This window comes from Mastigoproctus giganteus, chromosome 5 (genome assembly GCF_048544385.1).
Source record: "Mastigoproctus giganteus isolate SK-2022 chromosome 5, ASM4854438v1, whole genome shotgun sequence".
Classification (NCBI taxonomy): Eukaryota; Metazoa; Arthropoda; class Arachnida; order Uropygi; family Thelyphonidae; genus Mastigoproctus; species Mastigoproctus giganteus.
In genome coordinates, this window is record NC_143579.1 from 152,940,943 (window position 1) to 152,958,673 (window position 17,731).

At 40.9% G+C, this 17,731-nt stretch overlaps 1 protein-coding gene across 3 annotated transcripts in view; it reads right to left on the reverse strand.

Annotated features, from left to right (window-relative positions):
* Positions 1–17,731, reverse strand: part of LOC150085771 (small G protein signaling modulator 1-like) — a 744,108-nt gene that overhangs the window by 471,649 nt on the left and 254,728 nt on the right. For 2 of the 3 annotated variants that reach the window (XM_090374245.1, XM_090374243.1), the window contains exon 11: positions 15,507–15,671. In XM_090374245.1, the coding sequence (XP_090230371.1) occupies positions 15,507–15,671 (165 nt within the window). The remainder of the gene's footprint in view (positions 1–15,506; positions 15,672–17,731) is intronic. The other variant, XM_090374244.1, reaches the window with a different exon arrangement.

The window sequence follows — 17,731 nt, forward strand, 5'->3', positions numbered from 1 at the left end:
GCCTATAGCACACTCCTACTCTCAATTTTGATTTCCCTATGCTTATGTCACACCAAACTGACTCGACACTGCCCTGTCCATCGATGTCAACTGGCTTCACTTCCTTTGACTTTATGTGTTTCTTAATTAATAGCATAACCCCTCCTCCCCTCCTGTCCTGTCTATCCTTTCTATATACATTGTATTCCCCAAATTCCAGTTCCGCATTATTTATATCTGTGTGACACCACGTCTCTGATATCCCAACAATATTTGCCTTTGATGTTTTGAGCAATACCTCAAATTCATCAAATTTATTTACCAAACTCCTAGCATTGGTGTACACGCAGGTATACATGCACCTGTTTCTATTCTTAGCTACCCTAACACAACCCATGTGTTTACTTGTAACGCAATGACTACCAGCAGTCTCTGAAATATCCTGCATCTTGTTTTTCAGACTGCTGCTCATTTGAATAGAAGCAGTGCAAGAATCACTTCCACCTCTGCCAGTGGCTACTGTTAATCTATTAGTCCTTGTATCCCCCCCAACTAGCAGCTTTCCGACCCACCTAACACTGCCTCGACAGCATCAGCAAAAAATTCTTGCACCCTTTCTATTTAAGTGTATCCCATCCCTGTAGAAGCAATCTCTCCTGTTAACAAGTACAGTCCAGGCTGAAAAAAATTCTACCCCTTGAGCCTTGCACAATCCCTCCAGGGCCGAATTGATCGACAAGGCTCTCATCATATACTCCCTCCTATCGTGCCTGGGCAGAATTGCAGACACTTTCAAGTTCAACCCTAATTCACGGCTTTTTTTCAACAGTGACCTGTACTTGCTAAGTAATTCCGCCGGTCTCCTACTCTTAATATCATTAGTGCCAACGTGTACAACTATATCACCTTTTGTGCCCTTAAAAGATGATATCCGCTCTACAACGTCATCAACCTTTGCCCCTGGCAGACATACCCTGGTCCTATTCCACCTATCCTTTTTACAAAGCATGTTCCCCGTTTCCCTGACAATAGAGTCACCAACAACTACTAGTTCCTGTGGGACCAGCGCATTCTGCCTAGGGGGCTGCCCCTGTGTTGCCTGATGACCAAGTGCAAGCTCTGGCGTTGATGTGGGCAGCTGAGAGCTTGATGGGCCCCTCAATTTATTTCCTTCGAGGGCATCCACCCTGTCCTTCAAGGTCTCATAAAGGCCCATAACAACGCTGAGTTGTCGCCTGATTTCCTTGCACTCCTTACATCGTGCACACACAAAGACATCCCCCTTGGCAGTATCATGTCCCGTACCCGACTGCTCCGCAAACATCAAGCAAACAGTGCATTTTAATAGACTGTGATTCAGAGGGCAACTGCCCCCCCCAGTTCTCCCCTGAACCACAGCACTCCCATTAGCTTGAGCCTTTTGCTTTGCTGCTCTGGTCAGAGTCATGATTCAAATTTAATTCAATAAAATTTAAAACAAAAATTAAATCCTTAAGTTATATCCCAAAACAGTTATGTTATATATATATATATTTTTTTTTTTTTTTCGGTATCTAGTGTTCCCTTTATACAACTTCCGTATCACGTGTACCACTATAGTTATGTATTAATTATTTGTTACGATTAAGTCGTTATATATATTTATAGAGTTAAAAATACAATTTAATTGACAATAAAGTTTATCAAGATTAATAGATTTACTGATTAATTGACAATATTATATTATGCAGTATACTACACTAAGCTTATGCTATCGTGTAAAAATGGCGGGAATTTACGAACGGTATTTCTACGGGCTCGTAAGTATTGATTAGCTTCGAAATCTCGCTATCTCAATTTAGAATAAACTAAGGATCCTGACTAGGTCTATAATCTACTTTTAGAAGATAATTTGATATAACAATTGGTTAATAAATCGACTAAATTTGGTTAAAAGACCTCTCGTTCAATTTGTGACACGTGGATTTGATACCGTTACCGATACTAAGTAATATCTACGAAATCTCTGTCTAAGTTAAACTTTAAACTAAGTATCGTAACTAGGAATATAAAGCTACTCTAGAAAATAAGTTAATATGACAATTTAAACTAATAAAGCAGAAAATAAATCAGGAAAAACTTCTCTGTTTGAAGAGCTTTAAGGAGCAATGTCTGCACAGGCTAACCTCGCACCCAGACTCCTTGCAGCATGTCTGCCTTGCTCAGAAAACTTCATATCTGAATGCACAATTACTCCCAGATCTTATTCATTTTTTACTGCCCTAAGTATAGTATTAGCATTAGTTGAGGCATACGATGCAAGAAAGCAAGCTTATACAGTGTCAGCCAAAAAAAAAAAAAAAAAAAAAAACCCTTCCCATTTCACCCATCCTGTAACTCGAAATGTTTGTCTTGTTCAGCCTTAAATTTATTTAAGCTATCAACTTCCACAACAAGATATGCAAGACTATTCCAGCAATCAACTACCTGCTGGCTAAAGGTAAACTTCCGCACATCTATTATACAACTGTCTTTCCTCAATTTGAATCTATGCCTACTCAGGTTCTTAATCTCAGCAAGCAGAAGTATCCCATCAGCACTGAGCCTGCTCAAACCATTCAAGGCCTTGTAGACCTCAATCAGATCACCTTGCAGGTGCCTAGTCTCCAGATGCTGCAACTTACAGAATTCAAGTCTCTCCTGGTAAGAGAAACCCTTTGTTCCTTTCACTAACCTTGTTGCCCTTCTCTGTACTCGTTCTAGCAGCTTCTCATCCTTTCTAAAATGAGGCCTACAGACCTGTGTACAGTGCTCAAAGTATGGCCTGACCATTGCCTTATACAAGGGGATATTCACCTCCTTGTCTCTGCTAGAAAAATTCCTATATATCATTGCCAAAACTCAGTGACCTGCTCCGGCACCCATCCACACTGCTCGGAGAACTTCATATATGACTGAACAATACCCCCAGGTCTTTTTCATTCTCCATCTTCCTAATACTTGTGGGCCTATATGAGAGCTTGAAGGACAGGGTGGATGCCCTCGAAGAAACTAAATTGAGGGGCCCATCAAGCTCTCAGCTGCCCACATCAACGCCAGAGCTTGCACTTGGGCATCGCGTGACACAGAGGCAACCCCCAAGGCAGAATGCGCTGGTCCCGAAGGAACTAGTAGTTGTTGGTGACTCTATTTTCAGGGAAACGGGGAACATGCTTTGTAAAAAAGATAGGTGGAACAGGACCAGGGTATGTCTGCCAGGGGCAAAGGTTGATGACGTAGAGCGAATATCATCTTTTAAGGGCACAAAAGGTGCCCTTAAAAAAGGTGCCCTAGTTGTACACGTTGGCACTAATAATATTAAGAGTAGGAGACCGGCAGAATTACTTAACAAGTACAGGTCACTGCTGAACAAAAGCCGAGAATTAGGGTTGAATTTGAAAGTGTCTGCAGTTCTGCCCAGACACGATAGGAGGGAGTATATGATGAGAGCCTTGTCGATCAATTCGGCCCTGGAAAGATTGTGCAAGGCTCAAGGGGTAGAATTTTTTTCAGCCTGGACTGTACTTGTTAACAGGAGAGATTGCTTCTACAGGGATGGGATACACTTAAATAGAAAGGGTGCAAGAATATTTGCTGATGCTATCGAGGCAGTGTTAGGTGGGTCGGAAAACTGCTAGCTTGGGGGGAGACAAAGACCAATAGATTGACAGTAGCCACTGGCAGAGGTGAAAGAGATTCTTGCACTGCTTCTATTAGAATGAGCAGAAGCCTGAAAAACAAGATGCATGGTATTTCAGAGACTGCTGGGAGCCATTGCGGTACAAGTAAACACATGGGTTGTGTTAGGGTAGCTAAGAATAGAAACAGGTGCAGGTATACTTGTGTGTACACCAATGCTAGGAGTTTAGTAAATAAATTTGATGAATTTGAGGTATTGCTCAAAACATCAAAGGCAGATATTGTTGGAATATCAGAGACATGGTGTCACATAGATATAAGGGATGCAGAACTGCAATTTGGGGAGTACAACGTCTACAGAAAGGATAGGAAGGGGGGAGGGGTTATGCTATTAGTTAAGAAACACATAAAAACCAAGGAAGTGAAGCCAGTCGACATCACTGGACAGTGCAGTGTTGAGTCAGTTTGGTGTGACATAAGCATTGGGAGATCAAAATTGAGAGTAGGAGTGTGCTATAGGCCTAATGACTCTGATGAGTATAATAAGGAACTGTACAGGGAAATAGAGTGGGCCAGTAAATCAGAGAGTCTTATAATGGGAGATTTTAATTTCCCAGATATTGACTGGAATTTGGGGGCTGGTTACTCACACACTAGCAGGGCTTTTGTGGATTTATTAGATGATTGTTTTCTACATCAGCATGTTCGGGAGGCAACTAGAGGGAGTAATACTCTTGATTTGATTATCAGCAGTGATTCTTCATGCATTAAGAATCTGCAGATAAATGAACCACTAGGTGGCAGTGATCACAGTGTGCTGAAGTGGGATTTACTAAAGAGGTTGTTGCTGTTGTATTTGAGGTTTTTTGGCACAAGGGCCTCTTGGGCCATATTGCGCCTGTTCATGGTTTGGGTATCTCTGATTTCACGTTATGATTAGATGCTATTATATAAGTTTATGCGTTTTAAATACTTAAACAGATCCTCGAAATTTGCTTCCTTACCAAGAATATGTGATAAGGTTAAGGGTTCCTGCAAGTTGGAGAGGGAGCTGAAGCTGGAATTTCGGACAGATGAAAGGTGGGGACATTCAATGAGAATATGTTTTATTGTTAGATGCGACTGGCAAAAAAAACACTGAGGAGGAGTCTCTCCCAAAAGCAAATGCAGATGAGTTGGATGTGAATGACCGATGCGAAGCCTTGCCAGGATTACTTCTTGTCGCCTGTTTCTTCTAAAACTAGATGTTCACAGTTGAGGCTTTTTTTTTTTTTTTTTTTTATCTGGAACAGTTAATTATTGGTTTGAGATTGCCAGAGGTGAGACCATTGTTTCCAACATGTTTTTCTAATAATGGATTTGTAGTCTGTGTATGGAACTTTCAGTTGACTGTAAGATCCAGAGTTGGGATGTTTAGCAGCCTCATCCGCACGATCATTACCTTGGATGCTGACATGACCAGGAATCCAGCAGAAGATGACCTTGTAGTTGGCTGTTTGATGGTAAAATAATTTAGACCGGATCTCTTTAAGAACGGGATGAGAGGGAGGAAAGGTAGATTGAAAGGCACTGATTGCACTTAAAGAGTCTGTATATATCAGAGATTGTTTAATATGATATTTGTCTATGTTATCTAGAGCCAGTTTTATTGCAAATAATTCTGCAGTATAGATACTGCATTCAGTGGGAAGAGAGGCAGTTGTTAAGAAAGTGGCGGAAACTGCTGCTGCACCAACAGCCGTATCTGTTTTGGAGCCGTCGGTATAGATCTGAACTTTCTCTGAGTTTTCCAAAGAATGCAATTTATGTAGCTGTTGAAAGTTGGTATTTGCCAGGGAGGATTTTCCCCATCTTGAAAAGAAATTGTCACAGAGAGGTATGAATTCAGTCCAGGGAGGTTCAGGGGTAGCAAGGTCTTGGAATATATTCTTAAAGTTTATTTTCCAACTGACCATGAGTTCTTGCAGTCGAATCCCAGCAGGGCGGTTTTCATTAGGTTTATTGTGATATAGCAGGGTGTGTTGAGGATCAAACAGATACTGCCAGCTGGGGTGGGCTGGAGTACTTCCAATCTTTGCTGCATAATTTAACAATAACATTTTTCTCCTGAGATGCAGAGGGGATTCGTTTGCCTCAATATACAGGCTGTGAACCGGAGATGTTCTGAAGGCTCCAACAGCTATTCTAAGGGCACTGTGCTGGATGGTGTTCAGACGTAATAGAGAACTTTTCCTGGCAGAGTCGTAGACAGGTGCTCCATAATCCAAGCGCGATCTTATTAAAGCTCTATAAAGATGTAGGAGAGAGCTTCTGTCAGCACCCCAGGACATAGCGGAGACAGCTTTTAGGATATTCAATTTTTTAAGACAAGTATTCCGGAGGTACACCATATCGGAAGCAAAATTAAGTTTATTATCTAGATTTAACCCCAACAGACGGAAATTGTTAGTGACTGGAATCAGGCTGTTGTTTAAAAATATTTCTGGGTCCGGATGTAATTTCCGTTTTTTACAGAAATGAATAGCAGTAGACTTCTTTTCTGCTAGGGAATAACCATTCCGCAATGTCCATGATTCTATACTAGCTATAGCAATTTGAAGTTGCCTTTCGATGGTGTTCATAGTCTGGGATTGAGTAGAGATAATGAGGTCATCGGCAAACATGTACGATTGTACTGTACTTGGTACATCCCTTGTCATGTTGGTGATTCTTATTGCAAATAATGTTGGACTCAGAATGAAATCCTGTGGTACACCTTCCGCTTGTTCAAATGTTTTGGATAAATTATTCATGTATCTGACCTGAAAAGTTCTATGGCATAGGAAGCTTTGTATAAATTGGGGTAAATGACCTCTCAAGCCGAAAGAGTGTAGATCTTTAAGAACACCATACCGCCAGGTGGTATCAAAGGCTTTCTGAATATCTAGATTAATCATCACCAGATGCTGTCTCCTTATGAAGGCATTACGTATATTTGACTCTGCTTTTATCATTACGTCTAAGGTGGAACGGTTTTTCCGAAACCCGTACTGATTACTATTTAGCAAGTTGTTAGTTTCGAGGAACCAGATTAACCACCTGTGAACCATTTTTTCCAGGACTTTGCCTAAACAATTGGTCAGTGAAATTGGCCTATAGTTATGTGGAAAGGTACGATCCTTTCCGGGCTTTGGGAAGGCTAGAACTATTGAGTGACACCAGGAAACTGGGTAAGCATTTTCTAAGAATATTCGGTTGTAATAATTTAACAAGGATCTTTTTGCTCTGTCGTTCAGTTGTTTTAACATTATATAGTAGATCCCATCTGGACCAGCAGCGCTATTTGATGTTTTATTAAGCGCTCCAAAAAGTTCTGTTAATGTGAATGGCTGGTTATATGGATGTGAAATTCTCGTGGAAAAATTAATCTTATGCTGCTCTGCAGTTTTTTTAATTCGCTGAAAGGTTGGTTTATAGGAGGCTATTGCTGATATACTGGCGAATGATTCCGCTAAGGCATTTGCTATTTCTCCCGGGGATGACAACTCTTTCCCTTCCAAGTTTAGTATTGTAGCTGGGGACTGAATGTATTTGCCATTTAGTGCTTGTATTTTTCTCCAGATAATTCTGCTGTCTGTATCCTTGTTTATGCTCGAGGAAAAGCTAATCCAGGCATCTTTCTTTGCTTTTCGTCTTATTTGGCGGAACTGAGCTTTCAGTCTTTTGAAGTTAATTAGATTGGTAGTTGTGGGATATTTACGAAATAAATTCCAAGCTCTATTTTTGTACTGTTTGGCGTGTGTGCAGTCTTGATTCCACCAGTAATTACTATGTTTCCGTTTCCCCGGGAAATATTTTGGTATTGCGGAGGTAGCAGCTTGTAATATTTGTTTAGTTACATGTTCTGTGACATTGTCTATGGGTTGAGATTGAATTATTTTATTGTCTAACTGCACGTGGGTTGCATATTCATACCAGCGTGCCCTACGAAATTTCCAAGTGGAGCGACGTGGTGAAGGAGAGTTTGCCCGTGTTTGCAGCTTGCAGAGAATCGGAAGGTGATCACTGTTTAGTGGATTTTCAAGAATCGACCACTCCATAATAGTATATACGGAAGGAGAACAGATTGACAGGTCTATTGCACTCATGGATCCTGTCGAAAAATGAATATAGGTAGGTTCACCAGTGTTCAGAAGGGTAAGTTGATAAGAGTCCAGAAGGGATTCTATTAACTTGCCTCTCTTGTCAGTTGTTGGAGATCCCCACATCGGATGATGGGCATTAAAGTCTCCAAGTAAGCAGAAAGGAGACGGTAGCTGTTCTATTAGTTTTTCTAGGTCATCTGAAGAAAATGAGAAATTAGGAGGAATATATATAAATGCTATTGTAAGAGTGATGCCAATTTCAATGCGCACTGCCACTACTTCAAAAGGAGTCTGAAGAGCAATATGTTTGGAGGGTACGTTGTTTCTTATAAGAACTGCCACTCCTCCACGGGCTGGAGAGTCGATATTTCTATCTCTTCTAAAGATAGAGTAATTTTTTATAGTAGGACACACTTGTGAATTTAAATAAGTTTCCTGTAGGGATACGCCTGCTGGATCATAACGGTGGATGAGATCACATATATCATCTTTTGTACTGCGAAACCCTCTACAATTCCATTGAAGAATTCTTTCCATTAGGCGGTTTTGTTGGTTGTTTTTGTTTCTGACTGCTTTTTAGTTGTGACTTGTTTGCATCGATCCGATTTTCCTTTGTCTTTCTTTGGAAAGTAGGGACGTGTTACGTCCATCTCATCAGTCGCATGAAGTTCTAATATGGCATCTTCTGGGTCATTGTGCTGGTCAATATCCATTCTGGTTGAATTTGGTGGTTTCAGTACCATGGTTTCTGTCACTTTTTGTTTTGCTGTTGGGTTTACATTAGCTGGAATGGTAATTGAGGTATTACTGGCTTGTTCAATTTTTTGTTGCGAAGGACACTGTTTGGGGGCAGAGAGCATGGAGCGTGCCCAATTAGCGATAGACATATTTGGGGGAACGGCAACATCTGTTTGTGTACCTGTTGACTGAAATTGTTTAGCAGCCGTTGCATATGTGCGTTTTGGATCTGTTTTTAGTATTTGCCTTCTCGCCTCTGGGTATGTCACTTTATTCTCAATTTTATATTTCTGGATTTTTTTTCCTTGCTTCCAAAGTTCGCAACTTTTAGAAAAAGCTGGGTGATCACCCTTACAGTTTGGGCAAACAGAAGTCGTAGCAGTGCATTCAGTTTGATTGTGCTCCTTCGATCCGCATATTGGACATACTGACTCACCACGACATGCTGTTTGGGAGTGTCCATATCTTTGGCACTTGTAACACCTGAGTGGGTTTGGGATGTAAGGACGGACACGGCAATGGAGATAGCCTGCTTTAACAGATGATGGTAGGATGGGAGAGCTGAAAGTAAGAATTATGCTCCTAGTGGGAACAAGAACACCATCTTTACGAGTCATAATTCTCCTTGCTTGTATGACTTTTTGTTTACTTAGCTCTTGAACTATCTCCTCCTCTGATACAGCTAACAAGTCCCATTCTGCGATTACTCCCTTCGAGGAGTTTAAGGTGGCATGGGGAGTAACTTTTATTGGTTGTCCGCCAAAAGTGGCCATGTTTAATAATTTTTCGGAATGCTGGGATTTCATGGTCTCTACAAGAAGATCCCCTGACTGGAGCCGCTTTACTGTTTTTGGTGAACCTGCAGCAGACTCGATGCATTTTTGGACAAGGAATGGGGACAGTTTACTCAGAGGCAACTCTGATAGAGAGTGTAGTATGAGGAATGCTGGTATTTCCTCTTGTCGGGTTGTTTTCAACCTCTTTGGTTGAGAGTGGTCATTTCCGGTATCATTTTCTAGTCTTGAGCTCGATGGCTCTAAAGGTGGAAAAGAACTGTTTTCCATCTTTGCTCCTTTCAGCCCCGGGAGAGTGGATTTCTTCTCCCAGGTTACCGGCCCCGCCACGGGGAGGCAGGAGCAGTGCCGCTAGAGTGACCAAGTGGTATAAGGGTTAATGCGTTAGTATAAAGAGAAAAAAAGAAAGGTGAATTTCCTTCCTGTAACTTAGTTACAATTCGTAATACTAAGTTAACAAATAATTAATGGGAACGTAAGAAAACTTTTACAAATGAATATAACTGTAGCTTTGACAAAAACGCTCTAGAAATCACTCTGGAAATCGCTTGATCACTATAACGCTTGGCACCCGGGGCCACTCAAAGAGGTAACTACCATCATGGGTAAAGGGAAGGGTTATTGCTTCCGTAAAGGCGACTACGATGGACTGAGACAGTATTTAAATTCTATACAGTGGGACCAACTGATGATGTTACCAACAGCAAATTCAAAATGGGAAGCATTCAAAGAACTTATCTTGGAAGCTACTAGGCTTTACATACCAACTAAGAAATATTGTTCAAGGTTTAGGCCAAAATGGATGTCAGATGAACTAATGAGGCATATGGCAGAGAAGAAAAATGCATGGGATACTTACAAATTAACACATGACACAGAAGCCTATGATAGATACAAGTTGATATGCAACCAAGTTACAAAGGAGGTTAGGCAGGCGAAGGCAGATTACGAGAAATCCTTGGCAAGGGATGCAAAGAAAAACAGCAAGGAGTTCTTTACTTATGTAAACTCTAGAAGGAAGGGGATGAATCAGATTGGTCAACTTGATATTGATGGGTCAACTGTTGATGATCCTGCTCAGGTAGCTAACAAACTAAATGAATATTTTGCATCGACATTCACACATGAGGAGTTATTCAGCAAGGGGAATGCCAGAGGTGTATTCAACTCTAACAGTAAGCTACAGAATCTTGAAATAACTGGGAGTAAAGTGGAGGAGAAACTGTTGAAGATAAACACAAGAAAGGCACACGGGGCGGATGGGATCTATCCAGTTATATTAAAGGAGGCAGCAAAGGAAGTAAGCAAACCCTTAGCCATAATTATGAGAGCTTCCTTGGACTCAGGGGAGGTACCCATAGACTGGAAATGTGCAAATGTGACCCCAATTCACAAAGGAGAATCAAAGGCTGACACAAGTAATTATAGACCTGTGAGCTTAACTTCTGTTCCAGGAAAATTAATGGAGGCACTGGTTAAAGAAGCACTGCAGGATCATTTAGACAAGACTTCAGTTATAGCTCAGACACAGCATGGTTTTGTTAAGGGGAAGTCTTGCCTGACCAACTTTATTGGATACTATGATGCAGTCACAAAAGAACTGGATGCAGGGAATAACTTTGATATTATATACTTGGATCTTAGAAAGGCTTTTGATACTGTTGCACATGGAAGACTGCTACACAAATTGGAGCAGTGTGACATTGGAGGCAAATTGCTGCTATGGATAAAGGGGTGGTTGAGGGGGAGAAGACAGAGAGTGGTAATCAATGGACACTGCTCATCGTGGACTAATGTTATTAGTGGAGTCCCTCAGGGCTCAGTGTTGGGTCCATTATTGTTTTTTGTATTTATAAATGATATTGATGATGGTATATCAAGCTTAATGTCCAAGTTTGCAGACGATACAAAGGATGGCAGGGTTGTCAAGGACACTACTGACACTATGCTGCTGCAACAGGATCTGGAAAGGTTGAGCAGATGAGCTGAGAGGTGGCAAATGAAGTTTAACATTGACAAATGTCAAGTACTACACATGGGAAACAGCAACCCCAGAGCAACGTATCAACTCTGTGGTACTACACTGACAGTGGTAGAGAATGAAAGGGACTTGGGGGTCGTTGTGCAGGCAGATATGAAGTTCTCTGAGAAGTGCAGATGGGCTGCAAGAGTAGCTCATGGAGTATTGTCAATGATATACAGGAATTTTTCCAGCAGGGATAAGGAGGTAATTATTCCCTTGTATAAGGGAATGGTCAGGCCACACCTAGAGTACTGTATACAGGTCTGGAGGCCTCATTTCAAGAAGGATGTAGAGCTGCTGGAACGAGTACAGAGAAGGGCAACAAGATTAGTGAATGGAACAAAGGGGTGCTCTTACAAAGAAAGGCTTAAGTTTTGCAAATTACAGTGTCTGTAGACTAGGCACCAGCGAGGTGATCTAATAGAGGTGTATAAAGCCTTGAATGGTTTGAGCATGCTCAATGCTGATGGGATTCTTCCTCTCGCTCAGAATAATCACCTGAGAGGGCATAAATTCAAATTGAGGAAAGACAGATGTAGGATAGACGTGCGGAAATTTGCCTTTAGCCAGCGGGTGGGTGGTTGGTTGGTTGGTTGGTGGAACAGACTTCCATCCCTTGTCGTGGAAGTTGATAGCCTAATTAAGTTTAAGGCTCAGCTGGACAGATATTTTGAATGAACAGAGGGGTGAAGTGGAAGTGGTTTTTTTTTTTTTTTTTTTGGCTGATGCTGCATAAGCTTGCTTTCTTGCATCAAATGCCTCTACTAATGCTAATGCTAATACCACACAGTTGGTACATTTCTTTGGGTTACTGTTACCCATATGGAGTACTTTGCATTTCTCAATATTAAACTTCAGTTTCTACTTCTCAGCCCATCTACCTAACTTTTCTAGATCATGTTGCAGTAGCATACTGTCTTTACTATCATTAACAACCCTGCCAACCATTGTATCATCTGCAAACTTGGACATTAAGCCTGATATATCTTCATCAATATCATTGATAAAAATGAACAAAATCTACCACTGAAACATGCCACCTTGTGACCAAATAGATACGAAAGGAAATGCTAGTAGTTAAAAAGATCAAGAAAGAAGTCTTCCCTTTCTTGTTTTCTTTTAAATTAAGTTTATTAACTGTTGCAAAAAACAAATATCAAGTTTTACTTGAAGGTAATCGAAAGCAGTGTACTTGGACTATATTTCAATGTGAAAACTGATTGTGAAATGTGGGCTTTGGCAAAAACCCACAAGCTTATTTATTATTATTATTACTAGCCATATAGTGCAAGGAAGCCTCAGGCTTCTGCACCAGCTAAAAAAAAAATTCTGAGTTACCCCGAGAGAGAGAGAGAGAAGTAGAAGGGAATCACCAAGAAAGAGAAGAATGATAATATCCAGCTCAGGACCATGGGTGTGCCAAGCCCATACTCACCAGATGTGAGCCCCTATCCTTCATGGCACTAAGCCAGAGGTTAGGATAATCTCTATCCTTCCACATTGAATTGAAAAGGTCGAGTTCAAAACCAGTCAATGACACGAGGAAAGTGCAAAAAAAAATTTTTTTTATTTTTCACAAAGGCCATTAGCTAGTCGGCCTGACACAAGGCAGTGCAGATTCACAGAGTACTAGGGTGATTCATCCAGCAAAGTGACTAAAAAATATATGCAATTATAGACATACAGTGGCGGACAAAAAAACTGCATCACCTTTAAAAAAAGTAACATTTGTAGTGAAATGTATACGATTACAGTCATTTTATTTGTCGCAAAGCAAGTCTGTGTGGGTAGCACACTGGTATTGTCACCGTCCTTCCCACACCGGGTGGAAAAGGCCCAGGTTCGAATACCGTTGATGACGCGAGGAGCTTTAGTTGGCTTTTTTCACTCCTTGGCTGAGTTAGTCAGTCTCAGGCTTAGATAGCAAGCCCCCCCCCCCCAGAAACTGGGGTTAATTCGTTCAGCAAAACAGGCAAATCGACCAGAGAACACATGCAATTTACAGTCATAATACATATATGGGCATATGTTAGAGATTACGGATGGTCCTAATATAATAATTTGAATTTGTCGAAAAGCAAAGGTATTGCATCAGACATTAATTGCAAGGTATTGCATCAGCCATTTCTATAAATACAGCATTGGAAGGGTATACATGCTCATTAGCATCCTGTTTTGCGGAGGTGTAATCATGGCTCCCTATGTTCAGTTGACACCAAGGAAAAAAAGTGCAGTTGTTGCTCTGTCCCAGAAAGGGCTTTCTTCGTGTGCTATCACTGATAAAATAGGCTGCCACCAGTCAACAGTATTCCGGGTGCTGAAATTAAAGTGTGAAATCAGTGATGTGAAGAGAAAACCTGGATCAGGCCGTAAGAGAGTGACTACGCCTTCCCAAGATCAATATCTGAAACGGCTATGCTAGTGCTCCTGATCTAAAACTGGACTTTGAGATGGCCTCTGGTGTTGAAACAAGTGCACGAACTATCCAAAGACGGCTTGAAAGGAATGTGGTCTGTATACCTATCAGACTAAGAAGAAGCCTTTGTTGACCCAACAAATCAGGAAGAAGCGGCTTGCTTGGACAAAAGAGCAATGGGATGCCGTTAACTTTTCTGATGGATCGAAATTCAACCTGCATGGTTCGGATGGGAAGCGATATGTCAGAAGACAAAAACTGGAGGCATACCATCCTGACTGCATAACACCGACTGTAAATTCATTAAAGAGGCTTCCGGAGTCAGGAATTCGATAATTCATTTTTAATGTCACTAACCACTGACTAAAAACTCCATATATAAAACTTTATTTACAATAAAACAAACTAAAATAAAATAAAATAAAAGTGTATATTACAATAATATAAAATCACTGATTAAAAATTAAATTTGAAATCACTGAAAACCACTATACAATAGCTTTTGGCAAAAACAGCTGCCTTAATCAGCTGATGGTTACAGGTTATCCACAATATATATATATATATATATATATATATATATATATATATATATATACACACACACACACACACACACACACACACACAGGGTGATTCACTAACAGTGCAACAAACTTGCAGGAGGTGTAGGGGGTGCAAAGACAAATTGGAATCACATAGCATTGCAGGATCTGAATGCCTTCGTTATGCGGTAGAGGACGTTGAACAGGAGGTCACGTGAAAAGCAATCCCGCTGGAAGTCAGAATTTGCGAACTGGTTCCCGAGGCAGTAGGATGGACGAGTATTCAAACGTTGAACTGGCCGACATGCACCTCGCGTATGGAGCTGCGGACTGTAACGGCTGCGCCGCTCTGCGCTTGTACCAGGAACGTTTCCTGCACAGGCGTGCTCCTCATCATATGATTTTTGCACATGTGCACAGAAGGTTACATGAGACTGGTTGTTTCACGAGGGGTACCATGAATCGAGAGTGAACGACGAGGATGCCAGACAATGAGGAGCATGTCCTACGTCTTGCAGAAGGCAATCCGAGTACGAGTACCCGAACGATAGGCCAATGATTGGGTATTTCCCAATCCACTGTATGGAGGATACTGTCAACAAACCAAATGAGTTCATACCATCTGCAACGCGTCCAATCATTGGAGCCTGCGGATTATCCACTCCAGAGGACTTTTGCTACTTGGTTTCTTCAACAGAAACAGTTCGCAAATGCTGACTTCCAGCGGGATCGCTGTTCATACGACCTCCCGTTCAACGTCCTCTACCGCATGACAAAGGCATTTCGGACCCTGCAATGCTATGTGATTCCGATTCGTCTTTATGCCCCCTACACCTCCTGGAAGTTTGTCGAACTGGTAGTGAATCACCCTGTACATATACATATACATATCCACCCTGTACATATATCCTAGCAGGCCCATTTATGTAATAAGACAAGATTAGAGTTACCTATACCATAAATTACTCAACATAATCTAAAGATTCTATATACTAAATATCTCACTGGAAATTCTTAATAGAATTTTTTAATGCATTCATCTTTACTAACAGAATTTTTCGCTACCTAAGTTAACTAATTTTTTCCCTCATGTTTTGTTTACTTTTTTAAACACATGCTGTTGAATCTCATGTTAAAGATGCAGATTAATGAAGTCTTTTGGCATAAATAAGTAAACACATGTAAAATGTACCGAAAAAGTATCTGTCAGTAGAGATGAAAAATGATTACCTCTTCCTCTTTGAGACCAAAGGGGAGGATCCATTTGACCATGTGGCAACAAGCCATTTTCCAGACAAGAAAGAAATGCTAACAGATGTCCACCTTTAGGAAAATGGATAGGGGGGCGCTGAACTCCATCTTGACCAACCAGAACAATAGTACCTCCACTATCTGCTATTGAGGGAAAAAAAAAAAAAAAAAAAAAAACTAAATTGCAATAGATTTATTTAAAAAATAAATACTTAACTCTTTAGCAATCAGGCAGGACTGACAAGTGATCTCTGAAATATGTTGCAAAGAAATTGTTAATGAATGAATGATTAAAATCTTAATTATTTAATTATTCAATAATTAACAATTAATTTTCAACCAATATTTTAATCTTTTGAAAAATTTTAGCATTAGCATTAGTAGAGGCATATGATGCAATAAAGCAAGCTTATTCAGCATCAGCCAAAAAAAAAAAAAAAAACACACACCACTCCCATTTCACCCCTCCGTTCGCTCGAAATACCTGTCCAGTTGAGCCTTAAATTTGTTTAGGCTATCAACTTCAACAACAAGTGATGGAAGTCGGTTCCACCAACCAACCACCCGCTGGCCAAAGGCAAATTTCCGCACATCTATCCGACATCCGTCCTTCCTCAATTTGAATTTATGCCCTCTGAGCTGATTATTCAGAGCAAGATGAAGAATCCCATTGGCATTGAGCATGCTCAAACCATTCAAAGACTTATATGCCTCTATCAGATCACCTCGCCGGTGCCTAGTCTCCAGACACTGTAATTTGTAAAACTTAAGCCTTTCTTCGTAAGAGCAACCCTTTGTTCCATTCACTAATCTTGTTGCCCTTCTCTGTACCCGTTTCCAGCATCCTTCTTGAAATGAGGCCTCCAGACCTGTATACAGTACTCAAGATGTGGCCTAACCATTGCCTTATACAAGGGAATAATCACCTCCTTATCCCTGCTAGAAAAATTCCTGTATATCATTGACAAGACACCATGAGCTACTCTTGCAGCTCGTCTGCAATGCTCAGAGAACTTCATATCTGACTGCACAATTACCCCCAGGTCCTTTTCATTCTCCACCATTGTCAGTGTAGTACCGCAGAGTTGATACGTTGCTCTGGGGTTACTGTTTCCCATATGTAGTACTTTACATTTGTCAATGTTAAACTTCATTTGCTACCTCTCAGCCCATCTGTTCAACCTTTCCAGATCCTGTTGCAGCAGCATAGCGTCAGTGGTGTCCTTAACAACCCTGCCAACCTTTGTATCATCTGCAAACTTGGACATTAAACTTGATATCCCATCATCAATATCATTCATAAACACCGAAAACAACAACGGACCCAACACTGAACCCTGAGGAACTCCACTAATAACATTATTCCACGTTGAGCAGTGTCCATTGATTACCACTCTCTGTCTTCTGCTACTCAACCATCCCCTAATCCATAGCAGCAATTTGCCTCCAATGCCACACTGCTCCAATTTGTGCAGCAGTCTTCCATGTGCAACAGTATCAAAAGCCTTTCTAAGATCCAAATATATAATATCAAAGTTATTCCCTGCATCCAGTTCTTTTATGACTACATCATAGTATCCAATCAAATTGGTCAGGCAAGACCTGCCCTTAACAAAACCATGCTGCGTCTGAGCTATAACTGAATTCTTGTCTAGATGATCCTGCAGTGCTTCTTTAACCAGTGCCTCCATTAATTTACCTGGAACAGAAGTTAAACTAACAGGTCTATAATTACTTGTCAGCCTTTGATCCTCCTTTGTGAATTGGGGTTACATTTGCACATCTCCAGTCTATGGGTACCTCCCCTGAGTCCAAAGAAGCTCTCATAATTAAGGCTAAGGGTTTGCTTACTTCCTTTGCTGCCTCCTTTAATATAACTGGATAGATCCCATCCACCCCGGGTGCCTTTTTTATGTTTATCCTCAACAATCTCTCCTCCACTTCCCTCTCAGTTATTACAAAATCATCCAGCTCACTGCCAATGTTTACTTTACCTACATCGTTCTCATTCCTGAGTAACTCCTCATGCGTGAATGTAGATGCAAAATACTCGTTTAGATTGTTAGCCACCTGAGCAGGATCCTCAACTGTTGAACCATCAATATTCAGTGGACCAATGTGATTCATCCCTTTCCTTCTTGAGTTTAAATAGGTAAAGAACTCTTTTCTGTTTTTCTTTGCATCCTTTGCCAAGGATTTTTCGT